This window comes from Paramisgurnus dabryanus, chromosome 3 (assembly GCF_030506205.2).
Source record: "Paramisgurnus dabryanus chromosome 3, PD_genome_1.1, whole genome shotgun sequence".
Lineage (NCBI taxonomy): Eukaryota > Metazoa > Chordata > Actinopteri > Cypriniformes > Cobitidae > Paramisgurnus > Paramisgurnus dabryanus.
In genome coordinates, this window is record NC_133339.1 from 31,195,622 (window position 1) to 31,214,936 (window position 19,315).

The window sequence follows — 19,315 nt, forward strand, 5'->3', positions numbered from 1 at the left end:
TATATCTCGGTTTCTCTCACTTTCTGATAGAGCAAGATTTCATATCCTTTTATTAAAGGTTGGAGGCAGCACACACTCCTCTCATAAATCCAAACCTCCACACTGCTCCTCCACAGCTCCCATGTAAGGTACAATCTGAGGTTAAGAAAAACATTCAGCCGAGAACATGTTAGATATATTAATGAGTACAGGCGTGCAAGATGGGCGGTACTAATGGATGGCATACGTTTCATGATTTTATAATACACTTATGACATAATATATTAACGTTGTCTGCAAGATATGCCATTTTTATGACATAATGATCAAGTTCATTTTTATATATTTATAAGTTGCATTTTGAGCCAGACTTTAATGTTTTCGAAGCAAGCCAGAGTAGCTTTTACTAAAATGATTCATTCTGAATATTGACTGGCAGCAATGGCAGAATGCTTAGTATATTAAAAGTCATATATCAAACTGCAAGTGCGATACTGCAGAATTGCAGTTTAGAAAATGAAAAGTCCTAATTTACTTTCAGTTTAGAAAGAACAATTAGGACTTTATTAATGACCACTGAGCGTGATGATGGATACAATAAATGAATTGCATTATTCATTTTACTGTAGCTGTGTGCTTTGGAGGCTTAGCAAGCAGCAGAAGGTTTACAAAAGACATTCTGTGAAGAATATGATCCTCAAAATATAATAGATCTCAGCCTTTCACATTTATTACCATTCTGAACAGTATTGTACACACTAAAGATGCTGGGTTATTTTCAACAAGGGAAAAAAACAACACATTGGGTTGTAATTTAACCCACAGTATGCTGGATTGTTTTAGCACACCGTTGGGTGAAATCTAAACATTTTCTGGGTTATCTTAACCCAACAGCTGGGTTTGTCCCTTTTTTATCGAATGTTGGGTTGAAAATAACCCAGCATTTTTTTAAGTGTAAAACTAAGGCTACGTTTACACAGAAACGATCTGAAAAGAAAACGCAAAAGTGGCGTTGCATTATCACTTTTTATTCCGCGTTTATACAAGCGTTTTGAGGGGGAAATCTGCATGCATATGGTGACGCAAAAGTGTGTGATATTCGATGTAATGTGCACTCCAGGCGGCTAGGTGACAATGTGAAGCACTGACACACAACAACACCAAGTCCACGCGCCTGCGTACAACCTTCTTCCTTGTTCTCCCAGGTCTGGTCCAAAGCAGTCTGGTTTGCTTCCGATGAATTGCCGCATCAACAATTTGATAGAGGCACCTTCTTTGATCAGTAATACTAGCTGTGAATATTTCGTACAACTGCTGGAAACACTCTTGTATATTTATCAGAGCTGCTATGGCAACTTGAAGGTCCGACGTATGAAAATAATCCAACATGTTTGTTGTTATTTTCCTGAACTGGCGCATGCCTGCGACGTAAACGCGTACACGACGAGAGCCACCGTAGACAGCGCAAATATAACAGCACGCCTATAATCCCTCCCACTCCGAAGTGTTACTACTCGATGGAAAGCTAACCAAGCCACCGTGAGGTGAGCTGACCTGACCTAAACTGTAGGGTACTATGCAATGGAAAGACCTTATAAAAAGGTACAATCCCAGTGACAACTTCTGTACCTTTTCTTTGAGAAATGCACTAGCCAAATAATAGCTAAAAATCTTATGGAAACTGTAAGTAAAAGCTCACATAGTCATGGTGGGAGACAGCCTCTAAATACAGCTGGAAGCAATGAAGACCAGATTGAAATATCGACAACCTAAAGCTCTTCTGGTATGTGGCAAAGACAATCAAGACTCTCTTGTGATAAAAACACATGTGTGATAGAGCAGAAGAGATGACCAGGTAAGATTATCTTGAAGAACATCAGAAGCCTCACAGCAGATGGCAGTCATGTTGCAATGTTCTTCCAGCTCATTTCAGACGAAGCTTATCTCTGAGTCCTCTGAAAACCTCCTTTTGCTTCGGATTTGCTGGGCCTCAATGAGAGTTTGACCATATCAGCGGCCGTGACCTTCACACTGAGTGCCTGTGGCACTGAGATGTACTGCCTTCACAAATCTGTCTTCAACATTGCCACAACAAGCCTTTAAATCAGGCCGTAGTGTGCGCCTGTCCAAAGCTGCTTTGTTTTTATGGTTCCTGCAGATGCCTAGAAGAAGATTCTGCCACTTGGTCGGGAATCCTCCAATCAACCTCATACACCTGACATGATTCACAGATTCACTCTTTACTACGTGCAGCTGCTGTTCCTCTGGTGTGTCTTAAAATACCTGGACACAAAATGTCTTGAAATACTGAAGGTATTACATACTATATATGAATTCAGCTTATGTGTATAGGAAATCCATTCATATACTGAATTGCTGTGATACTATCAAAACATTGCTCTGTTTGTTTGCGCAAGCCAGATGTGTCAAAGCATCTGCATATAACATATTAAGGCACTAACATGGTACGCTATACTGTAATGGCCTTTCATAACTTCAATTTAGGACACTCATGTGCAGCACTTTTGAACATTATCTTCACAAACCCTCTCGACCAATGAAAGCGATTGGAGGGGAGTGCGCTGACGATAAGAGCTGCTGACATCTGCCTGTTTTTTCTAGGGTGTTTGGCACCACAACCCATCTAAATTGGCAGTTTACTCTAAGAGATGAGGGATCAACCCACAACCTCATTTTCTCTGCAGCTATATTCTACACTCAGCACAGACAGCATCATTTTATCTCAGTACAGAAAGCAATAGTCTATGGAGAAGGAATTAATGTGCGAGTCATTTATCTTGCTGATTCAAACGAGAGCTCGGGCCTAGCACAAGTGCATGCGTAAATACAGCGGCTATGGGCTGCATCGAGGTACCCGACGGTTTAAAGTTACAGCTTTCATTCTTTTAAAACCCACGAAGCTTAGCTGTGATGATGAATGGCGGCATTGTTCGGTGACAGTGATCAATAGAAGAGATTTTTTTAATTATTTTACAGCTTGGCAGACAATGGCGAAATAAAAACGACTTTGATCTATAGGATCAGAGCAGGAGGGATCGCAATGTATTTGAGGCTAAAATTGTGTGAATAGTGGGTGTTGTTGTTGTGATTCTTCTCGTTTGCTGCCATTTTGGGTAGTTTTGTTAGATTTTGTTTGCTTGTTTGTGCCTGGCTGCATATGTGTGAGAATGCCTTTTTGCTTGCAGGGTGTGCATGTGACAATGTGTGAGCATTTGTGTGTGAGATGCACAATCTGTGGAGCTTTCCAGGTGAGAAAATTTTTTTAAAAGCCACCTCTTTCTAACTAAATATTCAAATCAGGCCCGATAGTACATTGTGTACTGTAGATGATCTATTTTCCTTTTTCTGTGGCGTTGTGCTATTAACAAGTGATTCTGTATCACGACATGCTTATATTTAAGTTTCACAATGTAAGACATGTATGTGAAGTCCTGTCCACACAAAAGGCCCTTTGGCAGTTAGGTAACCTTCCTGTATCCCTATTTTTCATACCATTGTTTTATTCGGCTGCGTCAACGGAAATAATAGACCATGCAAGCACTAGAAATGTCCGAGACGGTTCAGCTACAATCCAGGTGCCTTCCTGCTCTGTGCCAAGCCACAAACCACAGAGTCTGCTTTATATCTAAACTCAGACCTCACAACAACAGCACTTTCTTCTCATCAAATGGGATGTACTCGGGTAAAACTTTTAGTGGATGACTAATAATTGATTTGTGCATCATGCTTTATGTCATCACAGTAATTAGTAAAAAAGTATATGCTGCCATCAGCCTGAATGCAGTAGACGTAGGACAAAACATCACTTTCTCTTGTAATCTTTTGGCATTGCACTATTTTTATAGATACAGTACATCTCTCTATGATCCTAACGCAAACAACACACTACTATCCTTAACACAAGTCTTGATGAGAACCAGTGGTGGCTCGTAAGTCCTCATCCGAGGATGCACTAATTCAAAATAAGTGTTTGGAGTATCATGTGTGTGGTTCCCTTTTCCAAAATATGTGTCCTGCATGTCGAGAGATCCTGTGTGCATCACGTGTTTTGTCAAAATAAGTGCCTGTGTCAAAGCCATTTGTGATAAAAGAGACGCTCACGTTTACAAAATACACGCAAGACACTTCCTTAACATTAAACTCTGATTACGCATTAGATTATGCGAGTATCTGGCAAACGCGAGCGTCTCTTTTATCATAAACCCTTTAGACGCGTCTGCAGCAGGCACTTTTTTTGGCAAGACACGTGATGCACACAATCTCTCAAAGCACAGAACACATATTTTTTACGAACCACACACATGACGGGCTACATAGATGTTGTGACGAACTTTGCATCGTGCGCCCTCAAAAAAAGAAGTCACCGGCCGCCACTGATGAGAACATATTTGTGAACCTTGGTCAGCAATCCAGTCATAAGTCACACAGATATATTTGAAGAGTTTGGTTCCAAAACGCAATAAACTGAACGCAATACATTTTTTTTTAAATAGTTACTGCCAAAATGAGTATTGTATCAGGTCAATATTAAAAAGTACATTCTTAATTTTACGCAAAATCCGATATCCGCCGTGTTATTCCGTTATCTTTTCTCCCTTTTTTCCCAAAATGCGATAAACGCCAGTCCTCTTTCTCTGCAGAATGCTATAAATCTACTCAACAAATCACAGCGCACCATTCCACGCATTGTAAACAACCATGGCGGTGCTTTGAATACCCACCGAATTAGTTTTCCTCATTTACATTGTACTTCGTGATTAACAAACAAACAAAAACAAAATAATACTTTTGATGGCATTGATAAACCTGTGGTGGTTTTCGGTGGCGGGGAAGAAACGTCAAAAAAGAAGCCATCAAAATCATAATTATTTACGTGAAAGGCACTCGGGTGAAGGAAAAATGCCAGCTGTTGCTTGTTCTCCCGACAGCATCAAGCTTCTGTCATGCTAACACATTGAGGGGACACAAGGGGGTCTATTGGAAAACTTTCCATTATTTTACTCAAAGTCGACGAAAATCAAGCAGAACCAAAACATTTTACAGCTGATCGCTGTCAAAAACGTTCAATGACGATGTCCCAAGTGACAGCAGCAATGACAGTGTTCTTAATATGACAAAGTAAGTGTTTTGATTAATGCCTTTAATGTTTCTTTTTTAATCAGTGTATACCACTAGTCAACTAAATGAATATAACATGGCAAAGATAAATGCAAATTTTTATATTGATTCAATAGATTTATAGCATTTTGAAGAAAAAATAATCAGTTTTTATAATAAATCTTTGAAAATTAAAGTATGGATTTGAAATTTTTATGTTATTATAACCTATGTAAATGTTTGTAACAGAAAACAGAAAATAGAAAACAGAAAATGTTTCATGAAATTTTTTAGTAATTTTCCTACTGTAAATATATATATATAAAAAATGCATTTATCATTACTAATATGTGTTGCTAAGGATTTCATATGGAAAACTTTAAAGGCAATTTTCTAAATATTTAGATTTTTTACAACCTCAGATTCCCAATTTTCAAATAGTTGTATATCGGCCAAATATTGTCCTAACCTAACAAACCATACATCAATGGAAACTTTATATATCCAGCTTTCAGATACTGTAATGTTTAAAACTAATTTTCAAAAAAATTAACCCTTATGACTGGTTTTGTTGTCCAGACAGGGTCACATTTGTATGTCATAATGCAGTTTGACTTCATCAGCAATAAAGATTATATAGAAATTATATTTTGAAATACTGGACAGTGGCACCAAAAAAGTGTGTGTAATATACATGCAGGAGAACTGGGAAAGGGAACAGCTGACACCAAGACAGAAAAAAGAGCAAGTGAAAAAAACTTTAAAACATTGTCATGAGTTATTTAACAACAAGTGCACGTAAGCTCTAGATCGCTGACACACCAGGAGGAAATTTGGCAGCCGGACAGAAATAAACCCTGATCATGTTTACAAGACTCTGCAGCAGAGTTCCACAAAAAGTCCTTATATGTCCCACTCACCCATCAGTGTCCTGAAAGTTGACGTTCACCTTTTTGGCAGAGCCCAGCAACTCTAAAAGAAGAAGAAGAGAGAAACAAAAATAAATATTTGACTATTTTGCAAAACTCTGGATTCATATATGGCACAGCTATTGCAACAACATGCAATATTTCCATAAATGAATTCTTGTAAATTAATAATAGGATGCTTGAATGTCTTATTTGCAATGGAAAAGACTGTCGCTATAAGGACTCACCGTCTGAGCACAAATCCTATAATCTTATTTTGTCTCTATGTCGGCTTATTGTTTTTCTTTTTTCTCACTTAATAAGGCTTTAACTTTTTATCCCTATGTAGAGAATTCACTGAAGTTAGCATGCATGAAGGGCTAATTTTGTGGCTAATTGTATTTTGGGATGTATGGTTGCCTAGCGACTAGCGGTTAGAGTTGCAAAACCACCCTATGTGAGTTAAAGACATGAAATTTCACACAAAAGTCCCTCTTCTCATGGAGAACCAATTATAATAGCTATTTGTGAATTCATTTACTAAAGATCGCACCCTAAACAACTAGCAGTTACACAGTGGCAAAAGTCGCAACCAGTTACCACAATAGGCAAAAAAAATAAAGGTGGTGCTTAACAACGTGTGTGGTTTTTTGAATCCATGTATCAAATATATTTGTTCATAATCATCGGTCAAAGAGCATACTTATATACTTATAGTATATCTTTATAGGCCTGTTGTCTAATTAGAGAGAAGAAACGGAAAGATAAACCATTCTCAGCCCTGTGGTCCAAAACAATATAATCACCACTGGCAGAAAATGTGGGAGAGGACACAACAACAGAAACTCTTTTAGTGTCATCCGCACTTTTGAGGCTAAACACCATGACCACTTTTAGCTTCATCCATAAGGAGCTGCATACAGTAAAAGACAAACTGTACTATTTCCTCACTTTTGTAAATCGCATTGGATAAAAGCATCTACTGAATGCTTAAATGTAAATGTAGACATGGGGAAGACCGAAGTGGCTGTCCCAAGGGGCCGCTCTCTCCATCATCTCGCCAGACTCGCCTTATAACGGAGATCAACTGCACAGCAATAAAGGAGAAACTATAGAGTTTATACTGTACTTATCTGTAGCTATCATTGAGCAAAAGTGCTTTCAAAAATTTTCATACTGGTCCAGGCAGGACAAACGGGTGAGAATGGTTGAAACTCTTGCAGGTTCAGGTTGTCAATAAGTCTGTAAACCAACATCATCAATTCAGCAGGCACCACAGCTTCCTTTCCTCAAAACATCATAGTACTGTAGAGATTTCACGGATTTAACTATTCTGAAGGTGATAAAACCTTTCACACCTGGTAAATGGGTTTCTATGTGGACTATATTATGAGCAGTGAAATTTGCAAGCAGATCAGAATGTCACACAAGGTCCATTTTCCATCTGGATTAATGCTGCTCGCCGTCAACTACATCAATCAAGACTGAATCCAGGGCTGTTTTTAACAGCTGCTGCTCAGCATGACAGAACATCTGCATGTCCTTTTCTTGCATATTTTTAAGGTTTTTTTACCTCTCAGGACAGGCTTGATATGTTCAAACAGAGAGTGATGAGAACTGATATTATATAAAACATACTGTACGGATGAGCTGAGTCTGCAGCCAGTGGAAGCAAGTGGTTGATCTATTTCAAGACACAAAGGTTACAGAGGAGCATTGCTATCTATAGTAAGCCTTTGTGTTCTGTCTCTTGGACCATCCGTGCATCATCCTTTTGGCCTGTAATGGACCTCCACAATCAATCTCAACAGACCAGATGATAGATAAATGAGAACTCTCATTACAGTAACCACATTTTAACAATGATATTTGTAGTATAACTATGGTATAATATAAACAAACATTATCTTAAATAGTTGGTTATTTGTGTGAAATTACCAAGAACATATATGACCCAGTCTGTGAAAATTAAGCTAAAATCTTTTTTGGGGTTTACTGTTTTCAACATAAATCATCCTAGACTCTAAAAAATGCTGGGTTATTTTCAACCCATTATTGGGTAAAAAAGGAGGAGAATGGGCCGACTGATTCAAGCTGATGGAAGAGCAACTTTGACTGAAATAACCACTTGTTAAAACCGAGGTATGCAGCAAAGCATTTGTGAAGCCACAACACGCACAATCTTGAGGCGGATGGGCTACAACAGCAGAAGACCCCACAGGGTACCACTCATCTCCACTACAAATAGGAAAAAGAGGCTACAATTTGCACAAGCTCACAAAAATTGGACAGTTGAAGACTGGAAAAATGTTGTCTGGTCTGATGAGTCTCGATTTCTGTTGAGACATTCAGATGGTAGAGTCAGAATTTGGTGTAAACAGAATGAGAACATGGATCCATCATGCCTTGTTACCACTGTGCTGGCTGGTGGTGTAATGGTGTGGGGGATGTTTTCTTGGCACACTTTGGGCCCCCTATAGTGCCAATTGGGCATTGTTTAAATGCCACGGCCTACCTGAGCATTGTTTCTGACCATGTCCACCCCTTTATGAGCACCATGTAACAATCCTCTGATGCCTACTTCCAGTAGGATAATGCACCGTGTCACAAAGCTCAAATTTTTTCAAATTGGTTTCTTGAACATGACAATGAGTTCACTGCACTAAAATGGCCCCCACAATCTTTGGGATATGGTGGAATGGGAGCTTTTTGCTCTGGATGTCCCACAAATCTCCATAAACTGCAAGATGCTATACTATAAATATGGGCCAACACTTCTAAAAAATGCTTTCAGCACCTTGTTGAATCAATGCCACGTAGAAAGGCGAAAGGGGGTCCAACAGAGTATTAGTATTGTGTTCCTAATAATCATTTTGGTGAGTGTATATAGGAGCTTTTGTTTTCACAATAAGGAGAGGTTTTTTAAAATCATAAAGAAGATGTGACGTTCACTACTTATTATTCTTCCAAGGCCCTTAAGTTATTAGGTAACCTGAATATTAAACACGCTGCATAATGAAGGGTAAACATCAGCTTTTACACAGAGAAAAATTTTGTAGCAATGAATACTAATACAAATAGTTTTACACATACTACATTAACACTGCAGATGTAAACTCGGCCTCAGTGTCTCTTAGGACTTATATTTCTTTAGATCTTTTTATAGTGTTTACAGTTAACCCAATGGGCCCGAAAGAAAACAAATGTGGGTCAGTGAAATCTAGCCCTCAAAGATTACATCACACAAACTCGCTCAAGAGCCGACACAGATCTGTGTTGCTTTGTTGTATGAAAACATTTAGTGGTACAAATATGAGCCTGGAGATGTTTACTACACAGACAAAAGCTGGAATTTTGTAGCCTGGGTGCCAGCCGATCTTAGCCCCGCCCACAACATTTTGAGGAACGGGAAGATCGGTCTGGAGTTTCACCGTTGAGTTGCTACTATGCTCGACCCAAAGCTGGTCGAACCAATCAAATTGTCAGGGCGGGCTTTATATGATGATGGACAGATGATCAGTAACGTAAATCAACCACGTCACCAAAGAGCGCGTGTGTTGAATCTGTTGTTTACAACGAAATGGCTGCCGCGGTAGAAATCAGATGTGTGGACTCTGACATTGAGTCTGTTCTAAAAGATATCGACAGAGCATTGATTTTAAAAGAGGAACAGAGAAACGCGAGCAAGGCATTTGTTGATGTTTTTGCCGTCCTACGGGATTCGACAAAAGTTGTCGCACTTATGAAAGATCAAGTTAAAGAAGCAACTAAAATGGGTATCACGGCGATGCAACTCGGTGTGCACGACGAGATGGATATAACAAGCAAACGTAATGGGTATCGTCGTGGATGAAGTTCAACTAATGTACAAATGGTAAGAGATAGTCTTACTGTATGACTTAATGTGATATAAATGAAATGTTGTAAACATAGTAGGTGTTGATGTACGTTCGCAAACTCAGACTTGTAGTGTGTGTCGTAGCGAAATAACTAGCAGTTCGGTCAAGCTGCAAATACGTCATTTCAACATACGTCTCACACCCCGTTGCTCTGATTGGTCGTAGGTCTATCCAATTGAGTGCAGAGGCATTTTTCGGTTGAGACACGCCTCATAATTATAGCTCAATGGAGCGGTATCAGACTCAAATTCTGACTAGAATTGAGTATGACAACGTCAGGCTAGGAATTTTGCCTTTCTGTAAAAATTAATGAGACTCCTTAATGAAGCAAAACAAAACAGGGCTAAACTAGAATCTCAGCATGTACTATTATTGACTGCAGTACTGTATGTAAGGTAAACAACAGCTGTGAAGCCTGTCCTGCTGATAAAAGACAGTTAAACCACCTAATATGGTGTTTGCTGGTTTTAGCTGTTCTCTTAGCATAGCAAACATGGCTTTCAGTTTATTTGCCTGGTTTCCAAGCTGGTCTTTAGCAAACCAAGCTGGTCTTAGGTGATATAGGTGTTGCTGTAGCTCAGATGGTACACAGCTAAAGTCATGGGATTGACACCCTGGAAACACATAAAATTAAAAGTTTGGTTCCAAAACGCAATAAACGCCTTTTTTAAACGAGTTACAGCCAAAATGAGTATTGTATCAGGTCAGTATTAAAAAGTTAAGTCTTACTTTTATGCAAAATCCAATATCCAAAAATGAGTTACCGCCAAAATCATTATTTTATCAGGTCAGTACTATAAAGTAAATTCAAAATTTTATGCAAAATCCAATATCTGCCATGTTATTCTGTCTCTATCTCTTTTCTCCCTTTTTTTCCAAACGACAATAAACGCCAGTCCTCCTTCTGTGCTCAATGCAATAAATCCGCTTAACCAATTACAGCACACCATTCCTCAATAATAGCGGCACTTTGAATACACACAGAATCCAAGTTTTCCTCATCTACTTTGTACTTCGTGGTCAACAAACGAACAAAAACAAAATAGTAATTTTGATGGCACTGATGAACCTGTGTGGTTTTCTGGCAGGGAAGAAATGTAACCCATCAAAATCAAATAATTTACGCGAGAGACACAGGAAACTTCTGTCATGCTAACACACTGACCACAGGGGATCTTATGAAAAATTTTCCATTATTTTACGCGAAGTCAACGAAAATCAAGCAGAACCAAAACATTTTACAGCTGATCGCTGTCAAAAAAGTTCAGCGATGACGTCCCAAGGATGACAGCAGCAATGACAGTGTTCTTAATATGACAAAGTAAGTGTTTTGATTAATGCCATTAATGTATTCATGAATGAATATAAAATGGCAAAGATTAATGGACATTTATATATTGATTCAATAGATTTATTGCATTTTGTGAAAAAATCATCGAAAATCAAATTATGGATTTTGGATATTTAACCAAAAGATGCAATGTGAAAGTTTGTAACAGAAAATAGGGGTTTTTCATCTTGTCACTTTCTTGGTATGAAAACACATTTTTACTCAAATTAGTCAAAATGGATTTATTGCGTTTTGGAACCAAACTCTTCAAATGATAAATATGTATACCTTCAATGCAGCTTGTACACAAGCATGTGTTTATCTGCTCTTGCTTGCAGAATAGTGTCCAAAACCCGTCTAGCTCATCATAACCGATCGGTTTAACCAGAAAACCAATTCTGTCTGGTTAAAGCTGCATTTTGTTGTAAGGCCGCACACGTTCCTCACACAAATAACAACACACCTGAAATGACTGAATGAATGAAGTTTCCAACACAAGCACAAAAGATTGACTGCCTAACAAATCGAACACACCTCCTCTTAAGGGACATTGACAAGCTCTTCTTTGTTGCAAAGAACGAAAATATTGGTGCGGACAAAAGAGTCAGATACCCTAATAGAAAAATCAAAGAGCCGACCAGGACCGTAGACAGCAACTAAAATGTAAAACACAAAATGCTGCTCCGCCATGATTGATTCTGCATATCCGTGGTTCCAGACTGAAGAATGTTACGAGCTGACTGTTTCTCTGTGACTCATCTCTTATTGAAGTCAATACCAAGTGAAGCAAAAGTGTAGGGTGACATGCGGAAAACACTAGGTGAAGGGTTATTGAGAAAGCTCTGTAAAACATTGATTGTCCAGAAGCTTTGTTGAGAGACATGCAGTTGTTCGATTTTCAGAGACAAATCGGAGATCTGGATGCCAGATGATGCCAAAGTTATAAAAAGTGTAAGAAGAAGAATGCATCTTATAGAACCACAGCTGTCGTCCCTTAATCTGAAATAGATATTAAAATGTCTGAAACACAGGCCTCAAGCTTTCCCACAAAGAGAAATGAAGCATTGTGCTAATATAGTTGAATAAATCTACTCATCTATGTACTGTATTATAGAAATTCACAGTCTTGTCTTACAGTAATGCTTTTCATAAAATTGTGTCCGTACTACAATAAAGTACAGGCATAGTATGTACAGTTGAACTAAAACATGTTTAGACAGTTAATCTCACTTCATTGGATAGAAAAGTATAGCCACCATCACTGTAAGGGGGCTAATTTACAGTAGCGGCTCACTGCAGAACACAACATCCACACTCTTAAAACGAATGTGTTAAATTAACACATCTTGTGTCTAGTTAAGGACAACACACCTAGTGTGTTGTCCTTAATTTAACACATCTCTGTGTTATTTTTGGAACAACACACTTTGTGTTGTTTTAACACATCTTGTGTTGTCCCTTTTATTTTTTATGAACTTAAATTACACATAATGTGTTAAAAACAACACAAAATGTGTTAAATAGTTTAACACAAAGCAATGTGTTAAAATTAACACATCCCAGGGTGTGTTAATTTTAACACATTGCTTTGTGTTAAACTATTTAACACATTATGTGTTAATTTTAACACATTATGTGTCATTTTCTGTTGATTTAGAGTTCATATAAATAAAAGGGACAACACAAGATGTGTTAAAACAACACAAAGTGTGTTGTTCTAAAAATAACATAGAGATGTGTTAAATTAAGGACAACACACTAGATGTGTTGTCCTTAACTAGACACAAGATGTGTTAATTTAACACATTCGTTTTAAGAGTGCAGGGGACGGGATTGCATTGTGATTGATCAGCAGTTTTACCACAAGACATATCAAAAACTTGTTGTTGCGTTACCATTTCCGCATTGAGTCGTAACTAAATTAAGTTATTCTTTTGAACTTTACTTATGACTACAATAAAAGTAATGTCGTTACGGTGAAATGTATTTTTTTGCTATAATGTTTTGGAGTAAAACATTTCAGGTACTACGAGTAATCTTACCACATGCAGTTTAATACCTATGAATACAGTATAAATATGCATAATTATTAACATATATGGCATGTTATTTAGAAATAATTAATAAATTGAATGTTTATCTTGTATGGACTTGTTTTAATGCGGCTTTGCTTACAGCCATTAGAAAACAGATTTCCCTCGCAGAAGGTTTACTTTTCTTACAAATGTGCTAATAATTGATATCAAATAAAATTGTGTTTTTATATACTTGTATAGAAATAGCACTGTAATGAGTGGGATGTATAGCCAACCGGGTCGCAAATAAATCCAGAGTGATATCACGCTGTCGGGAACGTGTCTCTTCTTACCTCCCCTTACCTAACTGTGATCATTACTTACTAAATTATGAATCTTTCTCGACTATATTATAAATCAAATGTAGACTTAAATTGATAAGAGCAAATGTTGGCGACCACAAGTTGCAACTAATTGCAGGCTGCAACAACTCAAATATACTGGTTCATTTGGCGGAGCACAGTATATTAAGTGGGAGGAGTTGGATCTAGATCCAACCTCTCCCCCTGGATGTTGTGTTCTGCAGTGAGGACCATCTCCCAATTTAAGGGATAGTTCACTCAAAAATTTAAATTCTGTTAACATTGACTCACCCTCGTGTTGTGCTGAACCTGTATGAATTCCTTTATTCTGTTGGATACAAAATAAGATATTTTGATTAATGATGGTAAGCAGGCGTTTGATGTACCCATTGATTTCTACAGTAGGAAAAACAAAAAAACGATGGAAGTGAATGGGTACCGTCAACTGTGTGTTTACCATCATTTATCAAAATATCTTATTCTGTATTCAACAGAAGAAAGAACAGCATATCGATTTAGAACAACATGAAGGTGAGTAAATGATAACAGAATTTTTATTTTTGGGGGAACAATCCCTTTAAATTAGCCCCCTTAAAATGACGGTCGGTGACTATACTTTACTGAGCTACACAACACCTATATCATCTAAGACCACCTTGATTTGTTAAAGACCAGCTTGGACTGGCTAGGAAACCAGGCAAATAAAATGAAGGCCAGTTTGTCCATGCCAAGAGAACAGCTAAAACCAGCAAACACCACATTAGTTTGTTTAACCTGTTTTTTTCAACAGGACTATAACTTCTGCACCATATGACCAATGGGTCAATTGACCTGCTAAATTGTACTTGACACTTACTTATAAATCATTATTATAAGCAAATTTTTTGATTTTTTTTAATGTTCTTGCTCAGTAACTGATTTACTTTTTTAACCAAGGTTTGCAGCTTTAATTAAATACCTTTATTGTGTTTCTGTAGCCCAGGGGTGTCCAAACTCGGTTTTGGAGGGCCGGTGTCCTGCAGAATTTAGCTGAAACAACCCTCAACACACCTGCTTGAAACTTTCTAGTCTGCCTAGTAAGACATTTCTGGATTAGTTGTATCAGGAGTGTTTGATTTTGGTTGGAGCAAAACTCTGCAGAGACACCGGCCCTCCAGGAGCAGCACTGAACACCCCTGCTGTATCCCAATTGGTGGAGAATTACATCATAGGCTTGAGCCCAGGGAACAGACATACTTATAAAAATGTTGTTTACACGTCAAATCCACTGTAAGTCATTTTGGATAAAAGCATCCGGCAAATGTGTAAATGTAAATGTAATAAAGACATAACTATGACTTTTTTGAAGGAATCCCTCATACTTCAAAGCTCAATGAAAACAACACTAAGAAGCAATCCTAAATCTTTCAGTGAAGAAAAACATTACAAGTCAAAGAGATAGACTACAAATCTGCTTTTTTATTGGCTTGCAGGTATTGATTGGTGCCTCTGGCAGAGCTAAGGTAAGGTGGCATGTGAGGAAAGCCAACCATGATTAAAATAAACTTAGCAATAACACTCTTTTATATCCCATTTAACTTCCAAACTTGCATTTACCCACTATACCTGTATATGAAGGGTAAGTTTATATCAAATTCCATTACCTGCCGACAGACTCTCTGCTTGTTTTAGTAGCAACAGGAAGTCCACACCTCTAGAAACAGCTACATTGGGGCTTTCCCAAAATGCACACAATGAGACCCCTTCATTCGCCTGGACTGCTGAGCTCTGTGCTTTAACACTATATACAGTAGAGCACACAAGCATTCTAATAAAGACATTTTGGTCCCTGCACGAGCTACATGACACGTCTTTACAGTACATCCTTATACACGCATGGGCCCAAAATGAAAATAAAACATCCGATCGGCCAAACACTGACAGGGGATTAAACGGATCAGGCGCAGGCTCCAGCCCAGGGATGGGCCGGCTCCAAGTGTCAAAGTACCATGGGAGCAGTTCCTATTCCACCCTCATGGACTGACCCGATTGCGATCGCCCTCAACACCCATTTCAAACAAAACTAAAGTGAAACCTATACTCATATTAGGGATTGGTGCCGCCGGGGCTGGCAGGTGGCTAATAGAAACGTTTGAGTCTCCATGGCGCTGGCAGACCGGATGGAAAGTGATTAGTCAAAGCGTGGCCTGGTTCCCTTGCTTTCCCTCTTATCTTGGCTAGTGGATAGTGGGGCTGCTTACCGAGGGCTCCCAGGCCAGCTGCTCTATCCTCTTCACTGTTACTCTGTCACACTTTAACCATGCACACCATATGTACATACTTTTGACTAGTATTGCTTTTACTGCAAATGTATTTTGTTATGAGACTTTGGTATACTTGTGGCCCGAACGCCTCATAATGTATTGCTGTTTTTATACAGTATGCAGTACACATACAGATCTACATCTTTCTTTAAAGGGAGAGGGTCTAAAGCTATTTGATGTATTCCGAATTATAAACACTGTTAAAGAGTTGGATTCCTCATGCTAAACAGAGACAAAGTGGCAAAAAAGCAGTTGGACATATAACACATTTCTGTGTTGAATACACTTCGCCAGTGTATGTACCGAGGGCCACCTTCCGATCTCTCTAATGAAGCCAATATGGTAGTGATATGACTGCAATTCATCGACTGGCCGCTAGAGGCAGGCTCCAAAAGGGAGTCAATTCTAATAGACCCCCATGTTAAAATGGCCAACTTTACAGTAGAAAATAATATGTTTACAGCCTGGTACAAAAAGTGTTTTTGGTCTGTATAGCTAATTTTTCCCTTCATGACTGTGAGGGGGGTGAATTTTTGTACCTCATATGTTTAAATTATATTAAGCTTTAAAGTTCTGCATAATTAAGGGCATGGCCACATGAGTGATGGTTGAACAGCCACTGCCGTCACTAGAGTCGAGCTAGGCGGGCGTGGTTTCAGCAACCAGTCACCTCAGCTTCACCCACCTCCCGCCTCTTTACCCATTTTCGGATATCCGCAAGTGATGTGCGGTGACACGCGGCCAAGATGGCGAAGGCAGGCACCGCCTACTTTAAGCTTAAAAAACGATCTTCAGAAACCTATGGGTGACGTCACGGACACTACGTCCATCTTTTTTACAGTCTATGGTTTGTACAAGTTTCAGAAAGTTTTTTTTTTGAACATGAGAGATTCCTATGTAACAATCTTGCTTTATTTCTTTTACTGGCAATTTCAGTGCTGGAAGTCCAGTGGAAGTCCTTATATGGGCACTTTAACCGGAATAGCGCACACACCAACCAAGAGCTGACACGAAATTAACAAACATGTTTTTTTGTGAGTAAAATATAAGCTTATTCAGCTTCCCAAAGAACCCAGCATAAAGGAAACAATGGATATAGTTTGTTTATCTGGGGTAGCAGCGGATTTGTGCAAGTGTGTTTGTTTAAAGCTGGATTTTTTTTAATGGGCCGGCCTTGAGTCGCGTAAGTGCATAGAATGTAAATGACATGAACGTGTAGTGAATCATACTGTAAGTTGTCCAGAGATAGTGGTATAATATTGTGTGTGAGTTGTTTGCTCGTGACTCGCTCCGCCTGCGGTACGCCTCCAGGGACTCAGGAAAGTATCAGTATAGAAGATCAGTCTGTTATAAATCTGATAAAAACTAAAGACTATTCAGAGATATATAGGATGCAATACTACTCTATGGGTACTCAAGATGAACATGAGATTAACAGAAACCCTTTATGTGACCTTTAACTAAAAAAGAAAAATTTGTTTATGCTTGGCCACCAGTGGCATCCTTATGCTGTCATCACAGAAGTTAAGGGTGGTTTTGTTGTAATACATTTTAATTCCTCAGCCCATAACTCTGAAGCCGCTGTCATCATCTGCCTCCCAAATTTGTTTGGGTCTAAACAAACAGCAGAACAATTCCTCCATGTTTACAAAGTTTATTTGTTTCTAAAGGAATACCTCACACTTCCCTTTCAAACATCATATATGTCTCAAACATAGTTTTTTTTCATCCACAGACTGCTGAGAAAGAAGCACAAACTCTCTGAAAACAACACTAAGAAGCACTTCAAAATCTTCCATTGAAGAAAGACATTAAAAGCCAAAGAGCTAGACTACACATCTGCATTTGTATTGGCTTGCAGGTGTCTTGGTTATGTTTTGATACATTTTAATTCCTAAGTGCGTAACCCTGGAACCACTGTCATCATCTGCCCCCCAAAAATCTGTTCTGGTCTAAACAAATAGCGAAACAATTCCTCTCAGACAGAGGATGTGTATAAATGCACATCATCATGTAAACAGCACTTTGCTTCTCAGTAGCGAAGCGCAGCTTGACTGCCGTGTGGCAGTATGCAGTGTTTGATCCTGTTTGACCTCCCTTTTCCTGCTTCCTGAACGTCCTGTGAAGCCACTTCCCTTCCAGGTAAAACAGAAGAGACCATCTGGCTTTCTTCATGCGGGGTTATTCCGGGGATCTCACCTTCCTGTAACCCAAATACAACCTCTTATATACGTGTTTTACAACAAGCTCATCTCGAATTCCCCCTTTCTAAGTACAAAGAGTGTGTGGTGGGGTGTCATCAAGGTTTCGACACTGTAGTATGCAAGAGTACAGCAATATTTTAAGCAGAGCAGCTCTTATGTAGAGCTATAATGGAGTTGCTAGGCAACAAGCATCATCTACCTTCCTACACATGGGCACAAAAATTAGTGCAGCGCACCCACACAATCCCTTCAAAAATCCTACTTTCAAAACAAAACACATTTTGCTTATTTTCCCATGAACAATCTGCAGCATACTACCAAACAAACCATCCACAACACACGTACATTATAATAGCACATTAGCATGCACACAGGTATCGTGCCATTCGGTTCTCGAGTGGCTGTAAGTGTTAATTCAAAGTAGTGTCTCCTCAAGGGATATGCAGCCCACAGGTAGGATGCCTCTTCTCATGCACTGATAGCTAATCTATTTCCCACAACACTGCTGCCGTGGATAGAGAAGCCGCATTGATCATTCCCAAATTACCAAGCTGTAGAGCCAGCATGCATCAGAGCTATCGTGCTTTTTTCCAGTGCTCTATCTCTGCGTAAGCCAGGGCATTAAAGACTGTGTGGGTTTGCCAAGAAGGCCAGATTTCTGTGTAGGCTAGCACTATGGCTTCAGTGTTTATGCAGTTAAAAGCTCACAGTGGTGTGAATCATTCAGTTTGCCTGCCTTTGCCATGATTTCTTTAAAAAGGCCATGTTAAATGTAGCAGCCACGCGTAATGTAAATCTGCCTAAAATGGTTACGGTTACAATGTTTACAAAAACTACAGAGTGTCATGCATGTTTTTCAAGCAGCAAAAAATGCAATGATCACTTTCTAACAGTACACAAAAAGTGCCCCATACCAAATGACTGACGTGCACTTACAACGCAAGTCATTTGTAATTGACTATGTGGCAGGCCCATCACATAACACACCGCAAACAGAGACAAATACAACATCCCGTCCTAGGAAACCCACCATGTTTTGCTACAGAAGAGCACATCTGCTCCACATCCACATTTCTGTCCCTCTCATCCACATCCCAGTGTAATATTATCAAGATCAGCTCACACAACAGTGCCAGTATGCTACAGTCACAGAGGAAGTGATAAATAAAGAGAGAGGGTCCATTTTAGATTGTGAGC

General features: G+C 38.9%; 1 protein-coding gene across 11 annotated transcripts in view; it reads right to left on the bottom strand.

Annotated features, from left to right (window-relative positions):
• The window catches only part of caskin1 (CASK interacting protein 1), an 84,416-nt gene that overhangs the window by 34,294 nt on the left and 30,807 nt on the right, over window positions 1-19,315 (bottom strand). For all 11 annotated transcript variants that reach the window (XM_065274978.2, XM_065274421.2, XM_065274786.2 and 8 more), the window contains exon 2: window positions 6,018-6,069. In XM_065274978.2, coding sequence (XP_065131050.1) covers window positions 6,018-6,069 — 52 coding nt within the window. The remainder of the gene's footprint in view (window positions 1-6,017; window positions 6,070-19,315) is intronic.